Here is a 25,457-nt window from a genome sequence, read left to right on the forward strand (position 1 = left end):
TAACCAGGTTGCAATAGGACAAGTCATGGTAACCTTCCATTTTTAAGATTCAGTTACAAAAGGCAATTTTAAATCCTATTATTCCAAAGGGTTTGAGGCTTTATTTCTTCTTCCTCATATGTATGATGATTTCTGGATGTTTTAGTATAGGGCATCACACCGGTGCAGCACACTTGGGCTTACATTGCAGCCCAAGGCATTTGCAGCAAGTATTTCCCACTAGGAATGTAAGGAGCTAGGAGGTTACAAGGCTTGAGGAGACAATCTAGAAAACCACAAGACAGTTTGTTGGTCCTTTCTCCACAAATAACCTTTTTAAACCAGACCCATAAAATGCAGTTTATTATCTAACATTTTTAAGGAGAATCTTTTGTTAAATGTTAACAAAAGAACGACTATCCAAATTCCCTTTAAAATGCAATCCTTCAAAAATACTGAACTCTCAAGTCTTTTTGGAAAGTGCTTAAATCATCTGGAGATAAATATCATTTGGTGTCCTTGTTTTGTAACAAATGGCTTTTTCCATTGTTTCCATTAATTTCACCCATATTCGTTTTTTTAAAAACAAGGCCCTTATCCTCATCAGCAAAACACAGATGTATGATTTAGCATATAAAACCGGTAATTACATACTAATTTACGAAAGATTGTTTTTTTCTCCTTTTCGTCAGTTTTCAAGAAGTCTTCCCGTGATTAACTGTAAACAGGAATGGTTTACATCTCAAATTAGAAGCCATTAATTAGCATGACGAAGTGAACTGCAAGATACACAATTATTTAAATTATTTAATCACTATTCACCTTGGCTAAACTGTAGTATACTCTTTCAATATCCTTCGGTAGGTTATCGATCTGTCACTAAATTACCTCCAGATCAGTTAGAGATGAATATTAGCGTCCTTTCCTTTCCCTCAGGTTTACATTCTCCCTTCTCGTAAACACTTAAAAAAGCTTTAAGGTTCTTTAATTCCAAATACCTAATTAGCCATTACTAGCCTTTTTGTAATAAGGAAAAAGAGTATCTGAAGTACAAATCAAGAGTTCGCTTTGCCCGTTTAACAATAAAAAACATTTTAAAAACGTACGCCAAAGGCAATGGCAGTAATAAAAGAAATATGCAGAGGTGGCTTCAGCAAATAACGGGTTTGCAAAACGCAAGTGCTTAACAAAAAGCAGCCCAAACCTCTATTGCAATATACAGCACTCCAATAAATTACACAACACTTGCATAGGCTGCAGAAATAACGCAGGACAAGACTTACACAGATGCCAATCCGCAGCATTTATACACATGCACATGGCAAGAGACAGAAACCAAACACTATCATTCAACTCGGGCAGGGTAGCGCGATCCCGAGCTTGCCCAGCGTGAGAGTGCTCTCTGCGTGTGTGTCTGTGTACGCGCGTGAGTGAGACCCATCCTTGGGGCATTTCCCCTCTCTGGGCAGTTTTGCTTCATTTGTTTCCTATTTCTGCTACATAGAAACTAACTTCCATCTCAGCTCCAGCCAGCGCCGCTGAATAGAGCCTGTGCTGCGGCTCCGTGTGCGTCAGATCCCTCCGCGGAGCCGGTCCCGGCCCCCTCCCTGCCACTATCGGCCTCCACAGAGAAAGCGCCTTCCAACCAACCGGCAGCTTGGGCTCCGACATCTTCTCCGACTGGAAATAAATAAATAAATCGCACGCCCTGCGGGGAGGAGCGGGTGGGGGTCGCGCTGTGCCGGGTGCGGAGCGCTGGGGACGAGGGGTCGGAGGCACTCCTTTTTCAGCGTCGGGGGGTGGGGGCGCGGGCCGGGGCCGGGGCCGAGCCCGGGGCCGCGAAGGCGGCGGACTCCTTTCTGCGGCGGAGGGATCCGCGGCGGAGGCGGCCACGGCCGTAGCCGCTGCCTGAGAGTTGTTGTTTCCTCCTCCTCCTCCTCCGCCTCCGCCGCCGTTGCTTGAATGGTGGAGCCGAAGCTCGGCTCGTGAACACACACTGACAGCTATAGGGCAGGCGGCGGCACCGTCCCCGCTTCCCCTCGGCGGCGGGGTGTCCCGTCGGCGGCCCTGAAGTGACCCATAAACATGTCTTGTGAGAGGAAAGGCCTCTCGGAGCTGCGATCGGGTAAGTCGGGGGGCTGCCGGGGCCGCTGGCACCGGGCGATTCCGCCCGCGGTCCCCCGCCCCCCGCCGCCCGACCGCTCAGCCTGTGTGTCTCCCCGTCCCTCTCTCCCGCGCAGAGCTCTACTTCCTCATCGCCCGGTTCCTGGAAGATGGACCCTGTCAGCAGGCGGCTCAGGTACGGCGGCGCGCGGCGCGGGCCGGGCCGGCGCTCGCCGCTCGCGGGCGTGGGGGGAGGGAGGCGGCGGCGGCGGGGCCGCGGCCCGGGGCGCGGGGCTCAGCTCTCCCCGCTTTGTTGTTGCAGGTGCTGATCCGCGAGGTGGCCGAGAAGGAGGTAAGGGCGGCGGCGGCCCGGTGCGTCCCGCCGTCGCGCGGCCGCCTCTGGGCCGCTGCGCCGCCGCTGGGGCCGCTGCGCCGCCGCTGCCGCCGCCGCCAGGGCGCGGGGCGCGGGGCTCGGGGTCCCCGCCGGGGCGCGGGGCGGGCGGGGGAGGGGAGCGGGCGGGTAGGGACCGGGGGCCGGGCTCACGGGGTGTCCTCTCCCCGCAGCTGCTGCCCCGGCGCACCGACTGGACCGGGAAGGAGCATCCCAGGACCTACCAGAATCTGGTGAGACATTCACGTCGCAGAGCAAAGAAACTTTTCCCTGAGTCGAATAAAAATTGAATTTCCCGCAATTTTTTACAGAGACAAAAACTTGGCCCTAGAACGTGAAAGCTCCAAAGGCCACGGGGAGGGTTGGGAGGCCGGCGCGGGGTCTGCGGGGGCCAGTGGCCGGGGGTACTCGTACTCCGGGGTCGCAGGGGCTGCGGACAATTTATTTGTGATATTTTGTTAATGTGCTAGAAATAAAGATACGTCATGAGTGTTGTGCAGTGCAAGGCCGGAGGAGGAGGGGCCGGCGCGCGCGTCCGTGCGGGCGCGGGGGCGCGCGAGAGTCGGCGGCGGCGGGAGCGGCGCGAAGAGGGAGAGCGCGCTCGCTCGTTCGCTTGCTCGCTCTGCACGCGCGGCCGGCTCGGCTTTCTCCTGCCCTACACAATAGCTGGTGACTAACTGCTCCGAAGTGGCATTAGCATTTCACAAGCAGGCTATCCAGCCGCTGCGGTACCTTGGCAAGACATTATTTTTTCGCTCCTCTATCGTTTATTTTGTTTTCCTTAAATTCAGTCCTAGGTTTTTTGTTGGAAGGGTTCTGATGTGTGATGATAGTTGGTCAGTGCTTCGTCTTGCATTTACTAAAACACATCTTTGCAGAAGTGTAAAGCCTGTAATTCCCTAAAACCAGAAGTTTAGTAGGCTTTTTTTTAAATTCTTACGGTATGCCTCTCGTTTAATTAAAAATTATTATTGGAGTACACTGAAGAGTTTTGATTTTTGTCCACGTATTTACTGTGGGATGGAACCTGGCCAATAAAAGTTGTTGTGTTTATATTGGGACATATTTTGTTTAATAGCTTAAAAATTTAAGACCTTAATTTTGTGGGTTGTCAAAATGAGTATCTTAGGAATCTTTAAAAATTGCTTTTCAGAAACGGATCTATCGCTTCAGTATTGTGATTGGAAGTTATTTTAAAGGAGCTATATTTTCTGTAACACTTTCTTCTAAACTGATGCAGGTTCGTTGTGTGTATATGTGTGTGGGGCAGTTAAAGCAGTCGCACCGGACACACCAAGCCTTTGAAATTTGTGTAGTGCGTTGATTTTATGAGGCTTTTGTAACCGTTTTGAGATAGTTATAATTACTGATGTTACTTCATCAGAACTTCTCTAATGACTAGGAAGTTTCAGCGAGCTTAGAATGAGTGTCTTGTGAGGTGAAGGCAGGACATGATTATAATGGCTTTTTTTTTGTATATAGTATATTTCCTAACTTTTGTGTATAAATTTCTTGTGGTTTAATATAAGTTGTTGATAACCGCTCACGGCTGTTGAAATAAGCAAGGGTACTGAGGTTTAATAAATCTAATGGAGATTCAACAGTGTATTAGTGTATTCATTTTCACACTGGACGTGTGTTAGTTTTCAAGGAGCGATTTGGGTTACTTTCATTCAATTCTTGGCCAAAGTGAATGGAGCTGGAAGTAAACTCCAAGATTTACTAATTTGAAATTAATTTTTAGGTTTATAAATATTTGATAGAAGTCTTCAGTGAATTTACATGTCTTCCTTGCTGTTTGAAAAAATTATCGCAAAGATTATAATACTCCATTTTTAAGATGGGGCAGGTTTTACAAAACTCATCTTTGCATCTGCTTTTACATGTGTGCATCTCTTAAAAACCCACAAAACTTAAGTCACTGAGGATTGCTGCGTTTTCTTGAAATCTTTTGGTAATGTTACGTTTTTTAAATGAAGCAGCCTAATGGTATCTGGCTAAATTATGGTAATGGCTAATCCTCGTAGGAATATCTTTTTTTTTTTTTTTTTCCCAGTAAAAATGAGCTATCAATTTTGATTTTGAGTTAATTTAATTTTTGGGGGGGGGGGGGGGGGAGGAATTATTAGTAAAGTGAATTTCTATCCCTAGTCTGCATCTCAGCTTTAAGATACAGTAAGCATTCTTTTTATCTATGTATTATTGTCAAAATTCACCTATTTTGAATGGAAGTGGTTTTTCTTGCTTGGAGTTTTCTCCTTACTAGAACAGGAACGTTGGCATACTCATCAGACAGTTTAGAAATCTTTTTAGAACTTGGAGTTCTTTGACTAGTTTTCTCTTTTCATTCATTCAGCATATTGCTTACTCTATATCTACTGAATGCAAGGTACCATTTGAGGTGCTTTCTCATCCATCAAACTGTATATCTAGGTGTGTGAGTTAACTTTATTTTACCTTTTTAGTTGAGATTTAGTTAGGTCTAAAAACATTTGGAACACTGGATTTTTTTGTTCAATAGTAGATCTTGCTGTTCAATATCTAAGTCAGCACATGCAAAGTCTCTTGTACAGTATTTTCTATTTTAATTCTTCTGACTTAAAAAGTTTTACGTTGTTGCATATGGAGTTGAATTTATTTAACATTGATTTGAAAATTACTTGGTGAGTGAAACTGTAGTTTCATTAGTTTCCACTCTACCTGGAAATGATTTGTTGTATTAACTAATAAACTGAGCAGTATTTTAAATGGGAGAACTCATATATCACATCACATTGAAATTTCTAGAAAACCTCAAATTATCGCTGTTTAAAATGGGGTGTAATATTTGTACATGTGAATTTAAAAATAGGCACTGATCATCTGTAGTTAGTCTAGTTATAATCGTAATGGTTGAATTTTAATCAAGAGGAAAGTAGAATTTTAAGAGCAGTTTTAAAAGTTTACAGGTTAAAATTGATGCATTCATTTCAAGTGTGATTGAGAAAGGAAATGCTCATATCTTATGGTTGTTTCTGTCTCTGGTATAAAACATGACTGTGATTATCACCATCTACCTTAAGATTTAAAACATTTTTAACAAAGTAACTGGAATTGGATAGGAAGCTAAAAGTTGTTTTTGGTACTATGGTATACGTTTAATTAGATTTTACGTTTTTTAAAATATGAGATTTATTTTAAAGAAAAGGGGCACTTTTTCCAAGTATCAGAATTCTTAAACTGTAGAATAAAAAACTTTTTTTTTGGACGAAAGGAAAGCTTTGTCATTTGTAAACAATTTCTTAGTTTGAATAGTGAATCTAGTTAGTTCATTAAGTCTGCTTTCTAGTTGCCACTTAATGATGATTGCATGTTTATGAGATCTAGAGGCAGAATTGTCAAGCATTTTACCGGATTTGGGGCTCTCTTGATTACATTTTTTCTTGTAAGACTTCTCTTTTTCCCCCCAAGAACTAGTTCGTGTTTTGCCAATCTGTTAAAATGATTTAATTTTTTCTTTGTAAAATAGTGATACTTGCCTTTCTTAAAATTATTCCACTTTATTAGAAATCTTTTTCGTTTGTTTGTTTGTTTCAAGTGAAAGGATTGGGAGTCAGGAGATGTGGATTGTGGTTTTAAGCCCTGCTGACAGTTAACCTGTAGGTAATCTTGGGCAAGTCATGGAATTTCTCTTTGTCCCAGTTACCTCATTTGAAAAATAAGTGGATTGAAATTTTTTCAATCTGATAATCTGTGATTTTGAACTAGAAATAGCAGTACATTATATTTAAGAACTAAGCTTTATTTCATTCTTAGAGTTTAATTTTCCAAAACACAGAAAGTAGAAATCACATAGGTTACAAAATTATATGAATGCTTTTCATAGTGCCATTCTTTGGTGGTAATATCATTTCTTGTTGCAAAGATGATTTGAGACACTAACTACGTTGTAAAATGCCCCAAAATTACCATGATTTCCATCATAGTTTAAGTACTAGTTTTCATTATTGGTGGTCTCAAATTCAAAGATGAATAGGAACAATGGATAGGATTTATTTAAGTATGTATCTTAGGTATACATTTATTTAGTGTGTGCTGATTAATGTGAAAGTTAAGGTATAAAACCTAGAGACAACTTTCAGGGAAAAAAAAAAGATACCATATTAAATGTTTTAGAATTAGGGATTCCCATTCTATATTGAAGATAACATAGTTTCAACACTTGATTATTATAATTTTTGGGGGTTGGGGGAACATGTAATAAAGTAAATGTGTGTAGTAGAGTTACTGTTTCCTTTTTTAGTAGAGTATCAATGAAATAGAAGCTTTGCGTGGTAGTCTCTAAAACAGCTTTAATCTCACACGGTTGTTATAATGATGAATAAAATACGTTAGATGTGAAGGGTTATATGATGAATAAAATGTTAGGTGTGAATATGTTGCTGAGAGGCTGAAGGAGCATTCTTTCTTTCTTACATATAGAATTATTCTATTGATGATTATACCATTTTTTAAAATTTGAGGCATTTACAAACATTTTTAAATGCAATACTTACTATATTGTTAATATTCTTAAATAATTGTAAAGCAGCATGAACATAAAGCGGGAGCTGGAGTGTCCCTTTCCCAAACCATAATGGTTTTTATTTGATTGTTGTGAGGCAGAATCGTATTGAGGGAGTCTGTTTTCCATTCTGTAAAATGGGCTAATAATAGCTTCTACTTTGTGTGGTCTGTGAGTAATAACTGGCATGAATCAAGTACTATGTAAGGGTTTGGATTTGCTATTATCAGAACTTTAGTAGTGGTAGTAAAGGTTGTTCCCGCTTAGAGCTTTATAATAAAGTTTTCTTTAAGAAAAGCATTTACATTTTTATTTCAGGCACAAGTGTGTATGTACTTTCTGAACATAGAATCTGCAGTATAAAAAGGCCACATTAAACTTCAGAAGAGTTAAGGTGTGGTGGGTGGCTCATGCCTGTAATCCCAGTACTTTGGGAGGCCATGAGTTGGAGACCAGCCTGGACAAAATGGAAAACCCTATCTCTACAAAAACTAAAAAAAAAACTAGCCAGGTGTAGTGGCACATGCCTGTAGTCCGAATTACCCCAAAGGCTGAGGTGAGAGGGTCACCTGAGCCCAGGGAGGATGAAGCTGCAATAAACTGTGTCCCATGCCACTGCCCTCCAGCCTGGGCGACACAGTGATACCCTGTCTCAAGAAAAGAAAAAAAGAAATCTTCGGAAGATACTATTAGTATAATTATTTTATAGACTCAAGGATGAAACAAGTCTAAAAAATAAGGAAAAATGTTTAGTTAATACCAAAAACAAATCATGGTTAAGGCATTGTGGATAGACCTCTGGAAAAATTTTGCTACTGATTTCTACTGTGACTTGTTTTTATGGAACACTGAACATTAAGAAATAATTTGGGTGGTTGACATATCCTGAATTGATTAGAGAATATGCAAAGCTTTTTTTCTTTGGGTAATCATCAAATGACATTTAGGAATATATGAAGAGAATTTGGCTATTGCATTTGCCTCTTTCTATACAGTTATTTGTGAGATTTACAACCATCACAATAGTTTGTATTCTTTTTGGAAACTGTCAGAGAAGACATGTCTTGACTTCTGTTTTGTCAATCTGTTTATATATATTTTAAACAGAATTTAAGAAAGACTTTAGCTTTAGGTTAAATAAATCCTAATCAATTTCAGTTTTTTAGTTGATTGAGAATTTCTTTGTAAGTTAGTTTTTGGTTTTCTTTTTTTTTCTTCATAATCTGGGAAGTTGTGGATGAATAAGAAAATAATAATAATAATAGTCTAATGCAGCTTCAGCTTAAGTTAAAACCAATTGACAGTCATTCTTCCCTTTCTCAAATTTTATGGGTATTTACCATGTCACTACAGAGTTGTAACAAATAAAATGTATCTTGTACAACTTACTGTGAACAAGTAATACTAAACAGGTTAGTTTCATTCTTACTAGTAGTTTCCTTGTATAAATTTCAGAATTCTTAGAAAAATATCTGTAATACTAAGCTAAGTAGCCTTTAGTTGCCAGAGAATACCAAACATACTTATTTAAAATAACTTCCTATTTTAATGCACTTTTACTTAGAAAAAAAAATTTAACAGCTAATTTTAGGATATTTAAGTTGCTTTTGTGGTTATATCTAAAAGTGGCAAAGGCTATTATAGGAATCAAATTTAAAATTTTAGAAAGACATTTTAAATGTGAACATTCTCAGTTTCTATTATTTTTTGAGAAGCTATGTCAATGAAATGATGAGGAAATTGTGAGTTAATAAATTACTTTGCAATGAATAATGTTATTGGACCTATGGAATATAGAGGAGTGTAAGTATTTGATAACAAATTGGTGAAAATGATAAGATGTTTTTTCTTGATGGAATTTGATAAAGCAGGGTACTGAAAAATCACAAGCTTATCATATTGAATAGTGATGAATGTAAGTTGAGAAGTTACTACAGAGAAGGCAATCATCAGTTGTGAGGCAGGTCCTCATTTAGTTATTTACCTTACACACTCAAAAACAGCCGTATTTGAGCTTAGGCATCACAGGTAAGAAAAGGATGGTTGGATGAGAAGTTTTTGATAAGAAAATTTAGGTGGCAACATAGTCGAATGCAACTTCTGCTTATATTTAAATCGTAAGGTGAATGAGATGTGTGGTATAGGTAAGCCCTAGGTTATCCATGACAGTACAGATGGCTATGGCAGGTTTTTTTGCAGAAGAGACACAGGAAGAATTCATGTACAGCAGGCCTTTCTTATCTGCGGGTGTCACATCTGTGAATTCAACTGTAGATCAAAATAATTTAGAAAAAAAATATATATATATAAAAAATTTAAAAAATACATTCTAACAATTATTTCCATAACATTTACATTGTATTAGGTATTATAAGTAATCTAGAGATGATTTAAAGTGTGCAGGAGGGGTGTATAGGTTATATGAAAATACTGTGCCAGTTTATATGAGGAATTAGAGCATCCTGGATTTTGATTTTGGTGTGGGGTTTCCTGGAACCATTCCCCCGTGGAGATTGGAGGATGACTGTTCTGGACTCCAGCTGACCCATGGTCATGTGTCATGGTCTATTTGGTCGCTGTCATGAATAGAAAAAGGCATGTAACTTGTCTTGGCAAAGGTTATAGTATAAAGCAAGAAATATATATATCTTGTGTTTGACTCTGGTTTAGTTTTTGGGTGTAGAGACACTAAATTCTAGGCAACTTAGTGAAACATCCGCTGTCTGAAACAACTTTGCTGTCATTGTATAAGAATTGTGTTTTTTTGAGTACTGTGCTTGGAACTGAAACATTAAAAATGAAACTGGTTGTTGAAGATTATTTACGTTGGCCTTAGTATAAGCAGTTAAAGGATTTTTCGTCTTTAAATTAATACACAGTAACTTTTCAGCAGATTCCTAGATTTGAGTTTAACGTTTTACTAATAATGTTTTAAAGGGAATTTTAAAATTACACAAATTAGCACATATGACGACTTAAACATCAAAACTTGAAAATTTATTATTTTAAGCAGTTAAATGTCATTTTGTTGTATTTTAAATTATTTTTTATGGAGCATCCCTACTTTGGTTTATGGAAACCTCAATTCTGAAAAGAGTCTCTTTTTTTTAGCAAGATATAATTGGTTTATATGAATAAAATTTGGAAGCGTAGTGTTGCATTTTCTTTTTCTGTTTGTTTTTCTGTTAGTATTGCATTTTCTTTAAATGACAAATTTGTATTGGTAATTGTATTGATAATGTAAACTGAATTATTATCTAAATGAATTCTTAACAGTTGACTAAATTCTGAATATGACATATTCTTTGAAGCTTGTTTATTCACAATTACTTGAGCAGATAGACTGTCGAGATTAATTTTGACACTTAATAAGGTTCTATATTAATTTTATTATAATTATAAAGACATAATAGGCATCTAAGGGTCCTTCTGAGAATAGTTACCCAAGTTAGAGGACTTGACTTGAACTGACTTATATGGGTTCTATTAAGTTTCTAATCAAATCTATGTGTCGATGGGGAGAAAACTAAAGTTCTAATAAGGAAGCTGTAACATAATAAAAATAACAGTAAACTTGGAATCAGGAGACCTGGATTTGATTACTATTTCTCCTATTTTCCAAATGTGTGCCCTCAGACAAACTGCTGCCTTTGAACTTCAGTTTTCTTTATGTATGAAATAGGGAGAATACATAAGCTGATGTGCTTATGAAGATAAATAAATTTTGAGAACACTCAGCACAAAGGAAGTCTTTGTTTTTCTGTGGAGAAGCTATTACAGTTAAAAAATCAGAAAATGCATTCTTTCTTTAAAGATGTAATTTAACCCACACTGTTAGTAACAGATTTATAATTATAAGCTTGGATGTTTTTAGAATTTTAGTGGCTGGGATTTTAATATAGGCCTTACACAGTAATTAATTATCACATAGTGTTTCTATAAATTTATATTTATATATTGTATATTATATATTATAAATAATACAATATAATTAATGTATATACAATATATTGTATTTCTATTATTTTGTTTATATGCTACAGTAGTGTACAAATAAGAACTATATTCCAAAAAACTGGCCTTTTAGAACTCAAAAACATAATAGAGGGCAGAAGTGTAACTAGCCTTTTATATCTGACAAAACTGTGAGAGAATAGATGTGAGAAGATCTGAAAAAGTGACTTTTTTAGAACCAATTAGGTGTTCAGAACATAAGGATGAAGTGAAAGCCTAGTTAGACAGATGATACTGGTGCCAAACAGCAGGGTTTTATTTTCATAATAATTATATGCTAGAGGAAAGAAGGGCACTTCTAGGTCTTCACAGCTAAATCAAATAATTGGAATGAATATATTGATCTCACATCACTTTGAAAAGATTGTTAAAAAGATGCTCAAATTTTTTTCTTATTTAGATTTACAAAGATTTCGTTCAACATGAAGGGTCAATATGTAATACAGAATGTAATTAAAGTAACAGCCAACTGTTAGGTCCAGTACTAACTACTTCATATGGTTTAATTTAATAATTTATCACTACTTTCCAAGGTGGTAACTGTTGTCTTGCTAGTCATACAGATGAGGACACTGAGACTTAGAAAGAGTAAATGTTTTTCCCACCCTCAGCCTTAGCAACTTTAAACCCAGGCTGTGTGACTTGAGATTTCGTGGGGTTTTTTTGTTTATTTTGTTTTGTTTTGTTTTTGAGACAAAGTCTTGCTCTGTCACTCAGGCTGGAGTGCAGTGGCATGATCTCGGCTCACTGCAACCTCTGTCTCCAGGGTTCAAACAATTCTCCTGCTTTAGCCTCCCGAGTATCTGGGACTACAGGCATGTGCCACCACGTCCAGCTAATTTTTGTATTTTTGGTAGAGACGGGGTTTCACCGTGCTGGCAGGGCTGGTCTTGAACTCCTGACCTCAAGTGATCCCTCCGCCTCAGCCTCCCAAAGTGCTGGGATTACAAGCATGAGCTACCATACCCGGTGAGATTTCGCATTTTATACTACTGACCATTTCTTTAAAAACCGAGTAGAGTTCTTAGTGACAGTATGTCTGCTAGAATGCAGCAGCTTCCAGATCCGTTGTATTTTCTTCCCACTGATAACAGTTGCCTTTTAACAATACCTTCCACTGAGATAATGGCAAAATTTTTTGGCTGGGAAGGATGGCTGTTTATGTGAAGTAGCATACTATCAGAAAATGTTGTTTTAGCCAAAAATGCAGGATAATAAACCTCTCAAAGAGCTCAGTTTCTTGTTTCTTCCATACTGTAATTCACATTCTCAGAAGATGACCCTTTTGTTCAAATTGCAATGGATAATTTTAGAAATATTTTATATATGTGATCTGAAAAAGGGATGATACAGATTTAAGACTTGGGCCAAGATGGACAAGGAATGAGCAGAGTTGCTGCTGTTTCACAGAATTCTTTTGTTCTTGCTGATGGAAACATTGCTAGAACCATGAATCATTCTTTCGATCAGGGGGTGGTAAACTAATAATGGCTGCTGTGGGTAAATTGTGCCGGAGATCTGTTTTTGGAAGGCCATCAAGCTAAGCATGGTTATTGCATTTTTATTTTATTTTATTGTATTTTATTTTATTTTATTTTATTTTTTTGAGACAGAGTCTCGCTGTCGCCCAGGCTGGAGTGCAGTCTTGGCTCACTGCAGGCTCCGCCCCCCGGGGTTCACGCCATTCTCCTGCCTCAGCCTCCCCAGTAGCTGGGACTACAGGCGCCCGCCACCTCGCCTGGCTAATTTTTTGTATTTTTATTAGAGATGGGGTTTCATTGTGTTAGCCAGGATCGTCTCGATCTCCTGACCTCGTGATCCGCCCGCCTCAGCCTCCCAAAGTGCTGGGATTACAGGCGTGAGCCACCGTGCCCAGCCAGTTATTGCATTTTTAAAGAATTGTTTTTAAAAAATAAGAACATGCAATGGAAATAGTATATGATTCTTAAAGCCTCAAATATTTACCATATGATGGTTACAAATGTTTGCTGACTTGTACTCTAAATAATATAACATGATATTTTACAAAAAGGATACCTTTGGCTAATTCAAATTTTAACCATGAAAAAGGATTAAAATGGATGGACAGTTAACCAAAGATTGTTGTTCCCATAGCAAGCAACTGAACTGAGAACGGAGGTGGAAGGGACGTAAGTTTGAAAAAGCTCTGACTAGCCTCCTGGTTTAGCCAGTAGAGGTGTGAATCTCAGTGGGATGGCATCAGGATTTGCATCCATAGGGCCCATTCTTGCATCTTATTGGAGGAGAGAAAATGTTTTGTTCATCAAAAAGGGATAAGAGCTAGGCATGGTGGCTCATACATGTAATCCTAGCTACTTGAGAGGCTGAGGCAGGAGGATCACTTGAGGCCAGGAGTTCCAGACTAGCCTGGGCAACAGAGAGAGACGCTGTCTCTAAAGAAATAAAATAAAAATTAGGCGTGATGTAACGCACCTATAGTCTCAGCTGCTCTGGAGGCTGAGGTGGGAGGATCATTTGAGCCCAGGAATTTGAGGCTGCAATGAGCTGTTACTGTGCCCCCTAGCCTTGGTGACAGAGCGAGATCCCCCCACCCCCTTAAAAAACAAACAAAAACAAAATCAGGGTGGATGAGTTTAAAAAGTTTTGAGCACTGCTGATATATGGGCATTCTTGGGGAAATTTTAAAAATAGTAATAATAAATTTGGTATTAACTCTTTAATCTGTTTTTACTTTCTAATTATAAATTAAGGGTTTAGAGCAGTATAATCTTATAAATATTGTAGTTTTATCTTCTACTTTTACCCTTAGAATTTTTTAAAGTGTTCCCTTTTACCTATAGGAATTTATGCCTTTATGCTAGTTTCCTTAGTAGTGAAAGTGAACTGTGAAATGTTTCTCTTTTTCTGGCTCAGTTTAATGTCTGTTGAAAACTATTCAAATTGTCTGTTGTATGACTTGCTTATATCTTGCACATTGATATATACACATATTTGAGGTAATAGGTCATTTGTGTGATAGTATGAATTGTAGGGTCCAGAGTTATATTGCTGTGGTTTGACTCTCTCATGTGCTGTGTTTGAACTTGGGAAGGTCGCAATATCTTTTTAAATAAATTCTATAATTTTTTTATAGAATGGGAATAATGATAGTATATACCTCTCAGAGTTATGAGTAGTTCCATGTAAAACTTACCACACTTACCATAGGGCCTGGCATTCAGTGTGCAGCCAATATGTGTTAGCTATATTAGTATAATTTATCACACTGACTTTATAATCTGGTCATAACTTTTTATGTGTTGAATGTTAAGAATTTGAAAGCACCTAGGGTCCCAGAAAGTAACTCGTATATCAGAAATTGGGGATCTTGACGGACTATTTTTCCCCTGAAATAATATCGTATGGCAGATTACTGAGAAACCACATACATACAATATAGATAAGAGATTTTGTTATTGTATTATTTTAAATGTGTCTTTATTTACCAGTGAAATAAAAGCTAATTAAAATTAAAAGCTTAAGTTTATATTAAAGATATGGGGTTCTTACTAACTTGAAAACTGAAAATCACATATGTATATCTGTAAATAATGGATTAATATTTATGAAGAATATGAATATGGTTAATATGTTTATAAAGAATGTTTAGAAAAAGGTAGAAAAGATTGTTTTATTTAAATATTTTTGTTTATTCTGTGTGTGTGTGTGTGTGTGTGTGTGTGTGTGTGTGTGTGTGAGAGAGAGAGAGAGAGAGGTATAGTTGAGAGCAAAAAGATTCATGGCCTCTGCTCTTTTGTAGTTAATGGTGAAATAGAAAAACATTAAATTATACTTTTAAATGTATAATCACAAGCCAATATATTGAGTTAATAAAGGAAAGTCACAGGAAGTGTGCAACCAAGGAAACAGACTTAGATTCTGTAGAGTACAGAAAAACAAAGGAAGTTACATTCCTTATCCAAAGAGTGAGAAAAGCATCAGAAGTGTTTTAAGTAGGGGTGACTTGATCCAATATGTATTTTGGAAAGAACATTCTAATTGCAATATAGAGAATAGATTTGAATGGGGCATGAGTGCACTTGGGAAAGGTATGCGTTTATTGCAAAGATTATTTGAACTTGGACTGTTATGGAGATACAGGTAGATGGATTTAAAAATAGGAAGGAAAAATTAAGTTGAACTTGGTGACTGCTTGGATATTGGGAATATGATGTGAAGGAGGAAGGAATGGGCTGTGTACAAAATGCAGCTCCTTGGTTTCTGGCTTCTAAGGTTGGATAAATGGGGTTGACATCCACCAAGGTAGGGAGCACTTTAGTGGGGAATGTTTTCATGAGGATCCGTCAATTCAATTTTGCATATGTTGAGTTTCAGATGCTTTGGGGCTCTAGAGAGCTGTTTTAAGAAAGTTTGATATGCAAGTCTGTGCTGTAAATAGAAATTTGGCAATCATTGTTATAACAGTTGTCCAAAGAGAGAGTATATAGTGAGAAGAAAAGAGGATCTGGAACTGGACTCTGGTACCCAGGATCTTAAGGAAGTTCACTATTTAATGGCTGTATAGAGGATTATAAGCCTAAAAGAAAAATGAGAAGGAATGGTTGGAGAGGAAGAAGGCAAGCCAGGGAGTGTCACGAAAGTTAAGAGAAGATAGTTTGCAAATGAGGAAGTGTTCAACAGTTAGGTGAAATATTATGGGACATTAAATAAGGTATAGATTTAAAGATGCTTATTAGAGTTATTGATAACCGAAGGTGAACTTTTGATAAGAACTATTTTTTGTAAAGTCATGAGTGGGAGCTAGTATGGAGTAGATTGAGGAGAGGGTGGGATATGAAATGAGATGGACTATGGACCATTCTTTTAAAAACATGTTTCCGGAGAGGAAGAGAACGGGAAAGGGGTAGCCAGGATATTTGGGTGGGGAGGTGTTGGATAATAGCAGTTAGGCAGGATTTTTGTTTTTTCCTAAAGTGGATGCAAAATGAGCATGTTTACATGTAGATGGGAAGGAGTTGGTTGAGAGGAAGTTAGTGTACATACTAGAATGTGGAGGTCTAATTTATAGTGTAGGATTTCCATGCAGTCAGAGAAGTTAGGATTCAAAGCATAGGTAGAGGGATTGGATCTTAAATATTTATTAAGAGGGACAGTTGTGTTACTAAGAGTTAAAGAATTGGTACAGGTGTAGATAGGTTTACAGATTTCATAGGGAAGAAACAGAAAGCTTCAGCTTTAAAAAAGGTTCTCCTGTAAAGTAGGTTAGGTCATCTGCTGAGAAAATGAGGGGTGGGGAAGAGGATTCTTGGGAAAGAGAGGATAATAGCATTGTTTGTTAGTCTGTTTCCACTGTTCTTTCCAGAGACCCTTTCATGGTGGTACCTCAGGGACTGCTAAGAGGAAGCAAGTAGACAGTCAAGCATTGAGATATGTGTTCCCTGATGCCACTTAAGTAAGAATACTTTCTGAGTACCTTTAATCTGTTTCGTCTAAAATTTTGTTTGAAGACATGTTCTAAGGCTTTCTTTAAAAGGTGTCTTAAAACTATTAGAATTGGCCGGATGCTGTGGCTCATGCCTGTAATCCCAGCACTTGGGAGGCCTAGGGGGCAAATTACTTGAGGTCAGAAGTTCGAGACCAGCGTGGTCAACATGGCGAAACCCCCGTCTCTACTAAAAACTTAGCGGGGTTAGGTGGTGGGCGCCTGTAATTCCAGCTGCTCGGAAGGCGAGGCAGCAGAATCACTTGAACCTGGGAGGCGGAGGTTGCAGTGAGCCGAGATCCTGCCATTGTACTCCATCCTGGACGATAGAGGGAGACTCCGTCTCAAAACAAACAAACAAACTCACCCCAAAACTATTAGAATAAAGAATTATACCATGTAAAGAAATTTTACTGCATCTATTTTTATGTGCTGGGATAGGTGCTAACAAAATGTTTTGAGTTTTTTGAGAGTGGGGAAGTCAGTAGTTTCTGCATATTCTTAAATCTTCATATATCCAACTAGAACTTTATTAAGCACTTAACTATAAGTACTGCACTAGGTATTGGGTAGACAGAGGTAAACATGACCCACTCTCTCCTTATGCAGGACACAGACAAGTAAACTGGCAATTTTAGTATAGAGCATGAGTCTTATGAACCCCCAAAACAGGGCAAATAATGGTAGGTCTTGTGTATTTTTTGGGGGAAGAAGATTATAGCTGTCATTAGATTCTTAAAAGTCTAGGTATCAAAATATATTAAGAACAATTAATATGGTAAGTACTACACAGTGCTAGAGGGATGAAGCGACATTCGAGGAGTATAATGTGCTGTGGGAACACAAAGTGTCCAAAAACGGGCACAGGTGGTGTAAATGTAAATAGGTCATGGAAGGCAGTGAGTGAGACATAGACTGAGACATGAAGGAGAATGAGGTGTAGAGGTGGGCAGGTAAGACAAGATTGCCAGCAGAGGGATCAGCTTGTATAAAGTCTCAAAAGCCAGAGAAAGCACAAGGAATTTAAGAACTGGAAGTATCTCTTTTAACTGTAAAATGAAAGTTGATTTTGAAAAATTCAAACGTTCTAAATCACCAAAGAAAGCTTGAGTCAGAGTGGATTCATAATATTTTATTGAAAGATAGAATATTACAGTAAGGATTTTCAGTTTCACTACCTGAAAATATATTTTGCCAGAGGATACTAAAACAGGATCATCACCCATCTGAAGTTAATAAGTAATGAACTTCCATCTTCTTTAAAGTAAAATTTTTAAAAGGAATTTTGATCAATTAAGTCATATTAAAATAATCATTTGCAAGCTTAGAACTGGAAGCAACCTTACAAGTATTCTAGACTTCTAAATTTTATTTTTAGATAAATTATTTTGGGGGAGATTAAAGAAAAGTATACAATTTTAAAAACTCATTTTGGTAAGTTTTCTTTTAAATGCTTTTTTGTTTAGCTAATCATACTAGTGTTTCCTAAAGTGTGTTCTGAGTGAATATGATAGATATTATTAGGGAAAAAAGGGATTCTGTAGCTAAATGAGTTTGGGAAATTATCTCAGGATTTCTCAGAGACTTCAATGTCACTGTGCTTTTTGACTGCAAAACAAGGAGGTAGTATGTGTAATTCATATGATACATACTCTATTAGAACTCCTTTTTCCAAAAATACTCATTTTACTGGCTTATCACCTACTGTATGCCAAATTCTGCTGTTTTAAATAATCTTACCAAAGATTATTTGGTGGCAGTATGGCTCCATGTTATCTTTGTGAAAGAAGGAGTGTATTTTGATGAAGAGTAAGGTAGGTTTCTCCTGTTGGCTTCAGTTTAGATGGATGAGTATTAGCTATCTTTAAAAACATATCGTTCATGGATTTGTGCAGTTGGAGTATAGCAGATATTGCAAGATGGAATGAAATGATTTAAATCCTCACCTCCCCCCACATCAGTCTTACCAAAGGAATTCATATTAAAGTTGCCATTACTTGGTAAACTTGAGGAACAAGTTTCAAATTTCTTGGTCTTAGGACCCCTTTACACTTACTAAAATGTATTGAAGTTCCATTATTTGTGTGGCTTATAATCTATTGGTATTTACCAATAGATTAGAAAGATCAGAAACTTAGCATTTAACATATTAGAGACCTATTAAATAATACTAATAAACTAATCTCATTATAAGTTTATAATAAGATTATATTATATTATGTACTGCTGCATTCATATTGTGTACATCTACATTCAAAAAGAAACTTATAATGAGATTATATTATAATCTCATGTTAATATAAGTAACATTTTTATAATAATTATTCCCAAACAAAACAAATTTGTGAGAAGCGTGGCATTGTTTTACATTTCTGTGAATCTTTAATATCTGGTTTAATAGAGGAGACATTTTCCTATCTGTTTCTGCGTTCAGTCTGTTAAGACATCACATGTTATGTGTCCTGTGGAAACCTCCACCGTGCATTCATGAGAAAAAGTGAAAAACAACTAATATAGTATTATTCATAAGTTTTATCTGAGGGACCTCCAGGGGTTCCCAAAACATACTTTGAGAACAGCTGAACTAGATACTACTGTGGAAATTTTTTTCTAACTTGATAGCTAATTATAAAGTAATACAATAGTATTTTTTTCAATATAATTTTATTTAGATCATGAATATTGTTTATTTATTAAAGACTAATAAAAATATTAGCATTTCATATCATGGTTTCAAATGCAGGTATAAATTAAGCGGTATTTTGAAGTTGTTCCAAAAGTGCTCAAACTTTTTATAGTGGATAGCTTTATTTTATGATTGAAAGATATTTAAAGCAGCAGTTGGAATTTTGCCTTTCTCTCTGTAAGGTTTTTGGTAAATTATGAAATTCAGCATAGATGTTAAGTGTTCTTAAATTTTTTAATAACATAAACTATCAGTTGTTTTTAATTCTTAATTATTCTGGAGATTTGCTTTACATCAAAGACGCAAAACAAAATATTTTATACTTGGATGAAGTTTTTTTATTGTTGCTCAAAGATTTTGAAAATTAAAATGATAAACTGAAACATACTATATTTGTCTTTTACATAATAGGTGAAGTATTACAGACACTTAGCACCTGATCACTTGCTGCAAATATGTCATCGACTAGGACCTCTTCTTGAACAAGAAATTCCTCAAAGTGTTCCTGGAGTACAAACTTTATTAGGAGCTGGAAGACAGTCTTTACTACGCACAAATAAAAGTATGAAAGTTTTCTCATAGGATTTAGACATTCTTTATCTCACTTTTGTTTTTTGTGTTCTTTGTATGCATAAAAATACATGTGTTTAATAGGCTGCAAGCATGTTGTGTGGAAAGGATCTGCTCTGGCTGCGTTGCACTGTGGAAGACCACCTGAGTCACCAGTTAACTATGGTAGCCCACCCAGCATTGGTGAGTTGTTTGAGTTCACTGGTAGTTAATAGCCTCTTGGTAAAGAGCTTTTGAAAATGAAAAGGTTTTTTAGTTACTGTGGTATTAGAGAACTTCATATTATGTACATCTGCATTCAAAAAGAAAAAAATAGGTTCTTTTCCTTATTAGTAGTTTTAATAGTGAAAAAGTCATGTATAATTAGGGATTGTGCACACTGTACCTTATGTAGGCCAATTAGCTCATTGGAATTTTATTTTTACAAAAGTTCCATATTAAGGTATATATTATTAGGTTGAGTTAGTAGAATCAATGTATAATTCAGATTAGTTATAATGGTAGGAGACAAAAATAGTTATCTTTTTAAGAGCACAGTACTTTTTTTTTTTTTTTGGCTAAAGTTTCAAAGAGGGAATACTGATGCAAGTATGTCTTGAGATGCCTCCTAGGTTCATGCCTTTCACATCTGCTACTACCAGGCCCTTGCCTTACCTGGATTAATACAGCATCATCCAAACTAATCTTCTTGCTTATGGTGTCTTCTATCTCTGTCTCCCTTCCAGTATAGTGTGTAACACTGTAATAGTAACTTTATTCAGTTTTACCTTTGTTGTGTCACTCTTCTGCTCAAGATAGTATAGAGAGGTTAAGATATTTTAATAGTGTTGTACTTTCTCTAAGTGTACTCCTAATTTTCAGAGACCTTCAAAGTTCAATCATAGCTTCTTTTCCACTCTCATGTTCCTGCCTAGCCAGGAATGTTACTCTTCTTTCTTCCACCTGTTCAAATCTTACTTAATTCTTTCTTTTCTGGATACTTATTATACAGATAGTAAGTTTTATATGACTTTGGTTTGTCATTTTTATATATATATATATATATATATCTTTATCTTTTTCTATCATTTTACTTTCAACTTTTTGTTTCCTTTTATTTCTTGTCTTTTAAAAATATAAAAGTGGCTTTTAAAAATACAATATGACAATCTTTGTGTTTTATCTGGAACATTTAGTCATTTACATATAATCATTGATGTACTTGGGTTTAAATCTACTATCTAACTTGCTACTTTGAAGGCAATCCCTTTTTCTCTAATTGCTTGTAAGATTTTTTCTCTTTCTGGTTTTCTGCAGTTTGAGTATGATATGTCTTGACGTTAATTTGTTAAAAATTTGTCTTGTTTAGATTCTGGAAATGTCTTTTATTGACATTGAAAAATTCTCAGTCATTATCTTTTAAAATAACCCCTGTTCCTTTCTCTCTCCTTTCCTATGGGACTTAAACACTTTATCCGCTTTGTTATCCTTTCTTCTATGTTTTACATGTTTTTGACTCTCTGATGTATTCTGAATTGTTTCCTCTGACTTACTTTTCAGAGATAACGTATGTGATATCTGCGTGGTGGTAATCATGTATGATTTTTTTTAAAACATAAGATTGTCCTGTTTAAATAATTTCAATATGTAATCTTGCTATAATGAACAACCATTAAAACAACAAAAGAATTTGAGAGACGAGGGTATATTTGTACTTAGAAAAGTATTCTAAGGTGGTATAATAGGTTTCCTGAAAGAAGGGAAAGATAAAATATTATAGGAGTTTTCCCATTTAGGAAAAGTTTATCCTGTCTTTGAAAAACTATAGATCCATATAATAAGGAGAACATGTTATGCTTGTTCTTTCAGTACATTGTCAGTCAGGCCTGTGGTAGGTAATGAAAATGTAAGAATGATTGATGGTAAATAACATTTGCTTTGTGAGTAATTCCTGTATGCCAGACACTGTTCTAAGCATTTTCTATTTATTTACTCTTTTAAAACCTTAAATGTTCTATAGGTAGGAACTATTATGCTTATTTTACAGAGGAGACTGAAGCATGGAAAGATTTTGGTAACTTGACCAAGTTCACACATGCAGTGAGAAGTGAAGCCAGGATTCCACCCAGACTGTTTGACTCCATTATGCTATGCTTTATTCCCAGTAAACTAAATTTATTAATAATAACACTTGGCTACTCAAGAAAATTGGTGTTAGTCATTTTTTGGAAAAGGGTACCAAATATTTATAAAATCAAATAAAATATTTTAGGCCACGTCATTGATGGTCAGATTAGTAAATACTGCTGACAAGGAGAGAGGAACATTTGTCTTCCCTTATTCACAGGAGATACATTCTGAGATCCGTAGTGGATGCCGGAAACAACAGATGGTACAGAACCCTATATATACATATGGCAAAAATACCTTGGATTTTGCATCCAAGCATAGAAATGTAATTGATTCATTTAGGTAACAGAATTAATTGCCAAGCAGGTGATTGATGTACCTTTCCGAAAGACTATTTTATTTTTAGAGTTTAAGATAAATTTTTTTCTCTCTTTTCCATTGTGATTTTCAGGAAAATCTTTGCTTTATGTTAAGAAACACCTGTAATAGATTGCCCATTTTGCCTACTTTTAAAAATTGTATTTACATATATTTTTTGAAAGCACTACAGAGAAGCTAGACTGATCAAAATGACTCAACTTGCATAGTCATAGTTTAGTGTCTGTGTTTTGCTAGAGTTCACCATGGTATATATTTTGTTTTATTATCACTATAAAGTTATGAACACGATGGTGATGGGGAGAAATAATTCATCAGTCTTCTTGCCAGAATAGTTGCCTGCATAGTGGTACAATGCATTATTTCAAGCTGTTACATATGGTTCAGAAGATTTAAAAAAATATATATGAATGTTTGTAGTACTGACTTATTTCTTCTTTTGTTGAGTCTTTGCCATTTTCTGTCTGGCTACCTTTAAAAGTTTTCTTTGCCCTTTCCTTGGTCAGTGTGGTATTACCAAGTATCAGTGGAGGTAAGAAAAAATTCTTCACATTTGGCTTTTCTTAAGATACGTATATAGATTTAAACGTTTAATATAGATCCCAAATACTGAAATTTTGACACATTTGGGGTAGTAGTTTTTCTTTAAATAAACTTTTAATTTTGGAGTAAGAAATTATTTACTGAGAAGCTACACAGATGGTTTAAAGAGCTCCTGTATACCCCTCATGCAGTGTCCCCAAATGTTATACTTTTGCATTACCTGGTCTATTTCTCAGAACGACTAAGCTAACATTGGTGCATTACTGTTAACTAAACAGCAGACCTTATTCATATCTCACTAAATTTTCCCACTAATTACGTTTTCTTATTCCAGGATTCAGTCCAGGATACTGTACTGGACATAGGGTTTGTTAATTTTTTATTGGACTTCTTATTGTAGTTCAGAGGATAATTTTAGGTTAAGTTTGTGGCAAAATTGGATTTTCTTAGATATTTCAAACCATCTGGAAACTGTTGGACCTCTTGAATATCTCACATTCATCTCAAACTTAAAAATATCTAAAATGTAATTTTTGACACTCTGAACCTTGTTACTCCAAGCCAGAAGCCTGGACATAATTTTGTTTTAGATTTACTGTTCATTTCTTATGTCTATTTAATACATAATACCTGTTTATTCTACTTTCTTGAATTTGTTCTCCATTATCATTGCCACAGCCACATTTCAGGCCTTGGTACTTCTTGCCTGGAGTTCTACATTATTCATTCACTCACTAAGTAAATATTGTGTATCTCTAATTATATCTGGCACCGGGCTAGGGTCTGGAGTTGCGGATAAGCAAGAACAAGGCCTCTGCTCTCCCAGAACTTAATTGCTACTTGAGCCCCTGCCCCTAGTCTGTTCCTGTATCCTAGGAGTCAGATTCTAACCAGGGTTTTTTTTTTTTTTTTTTTTTTGAGACGGAGTCTCGCTCTGTCACCTAGGCTGGAGTGCAGTGGCGCGATCTCGGCTCACTGCAAGCTCCGCCTCCCGGGTTCACGCCATTCTCCTGCCTCAGCCTCTCCGAGTAGCTGGGACTACAGGCGCCCGCCACCACGCCCGGCTAATTTTTTTTTTTTATGTTTTTAGTAGAGACGGGGTTTCACCATGGTCTCGATCTCCTGACCTCGTGATCCGCCCGCCTCGGCCTCCCAAAGTGCTGGGATTACAAGCGTGAGCCACCACGCCCGGCTAACCAGGATTTTTTAACCTTGGCACTGTTGAGACATTTTGGGCCAGATAATTCCTGGGTGTAGGCAACTTTCCTATGCATTGTTGGATGTTTATTAGCATCCCTGGCCTCTGCTTGCTAATTGCCAGTAGCATCCCCACTACCCCCTTGTCACAATTTTAAAAGTCTCCAGACATTGCCAAATATCTCCTGGGCAAAATTATCACTGCTCTAAACTTTTTGAAGTGCACATATTACCATGTCATGCCTCCTCTTTTCCCCCATTGAGAGTGACTGAATGATAGTGTCAGCCATTTTAATGTATCACACAAGACTGACCTTTTCCCACTTTTCCTGCCATGTCCTCACCTGCACTTTGTGCTCTAGCTTAGTACAACTCTTTGGCAGTTCTTAGAATCAGCCATGTTGGTTTTCATCCTTTTGTCTCCTCACATGTTTTATTTCTCCCTGGAATGCCCCTCTGTTTTCTGTACATTGTACAAATATCTGTTTATCCTTTAAAACTCAGATGTTAAACTGGGCAGAATTAAGTGGTTTTACTTATCTCTACTATTGATTTTATCACATGGTTATGGCTATTTATTTACCTTTGTTTCCTCTACTATACTGTTAGGTCCTGGAGGACAGACATTATGTTTTATTGCTCTTTAGAGACCCAACTCTTTAGCACTAGTAAATATTAAATGAAAAGTAGTAGGTAGTTGATGAAATTGATGCATTGGGATGGGACAAGTAAAGTTCAAAGGTGGGTAAGGCATTACAAAATGGAATGAAGGTTAGTAGAAAGAAGAGAAGCTTGATCCAAGAATAGCTTTGTGGTAAGAGAAGATAAAATCACCAAACCAGAAACTGATTTTTAAGAAATTAAGGTTTATGAGTAGACTGAGTTATCAGTTCATTACACTTGGAATATAAAATACATACCTATACAATTTGAGAAGCCACTTGAGCTTGTCAGAGTGTTTTCTTATCATGTTTTATTATGTGCTTATAATTCCCAACTACTTTGAACCTTTTGGTCTTTGATGTAAGTTGTGAAAATTGAACTAGAACTCAGTCTCAGCAAGAGACCCAAAGTGGTCCACCTGCCTTCCAGTGCTCTAGAACCTCCTTTAATACTGTTTTCAAAAGCAAAGACAAAAGATCCCACTGATCTGTTATTATTACTAGCTTGTGATTCTTTTATTGTGGAAGAGAGATGTGAGTGTGTACTTGGCATAGCAGCATTTGCTTCCAAAGGTATTAGCGAATCTTTGGTATTGTCCTTTCCCTTACCTCTCCATACTCACATTATGCCTGTTTTCAGATATAGTTTATTCTATATTTGCTTATACTTCAGTAATAAATGTGCATGAATAAGGGGAGATAGGAAAGAAGAGACCTAAATACATTAAAGGGGTTTTTAAGGTTAAATTTGGAAGTTGGTTTAATGCATGTTTATCTTGTGAAAAAGATTGTAATACATTAAATTAAAGCAATTTTTG

At 36.8% G+C, this 25,457-nt stretch overlaps 1 protein-coding gene across 2 annotated transcripts in view; it reads left to right on the plus strand.

Moving 5' to 3' along the window:
* Nucleotides 1-1,858: 1,858 nt before the first annotated feature.
* Nucleotides 1,859-25,457, plus strand: part of PHIP (pleckstrin homology domain interacting protein) — a 139,859-nt gene continuing 116,260 nt past the window's right edge. Inside the window, exons 1-6 of one of the 2 annotated variants that reach the window (XM_032152804.2) lie at nt 1,859-2,104; nt 2,220-2,278; nt 2,405-2,434; nt 2,647-2,706; nt 19,592-19,742; nt 19,835-19,933. In XM_032152804.2, the coding sequence (XP_032008695.1) occupies nt 2,065-2,104; nt 2,220-2,278; nt 2,405-2,434; nt 2,647-2,706; nt 19,592-19,742; nt 19,835-19,933 (439 nt within the window). In that variant the 5' untranslated portion in view covers nt 1,859-2,064. The remainder of the gene's footprint in view (nt 2,105-2,219; nt 2,279-2,404; nt 2,435-2,646; nt 2,707-19,591; nt 19,743-19,834; nt 19,934-25,457) is intronic. The other variant, XM_032152794.2, reaches the window with a different exon arrangement.

The sequence above is a fragment of the Hylobates moloch genome, unplaced genomic scaffold (genome assembly GCF_009828535.3).
Source record: "Hylobates moloch isolate HMO894 unplaced genomic scaffold, HMol_V3 SCAFFOLD_2, whole genome shotgun sequence".
Lineage (NCBI taxonomy): Eukaryota > Metazoa > Chordata > Mammalia > Primates > Hylobatidae > Hylobates > Hylobates moloch.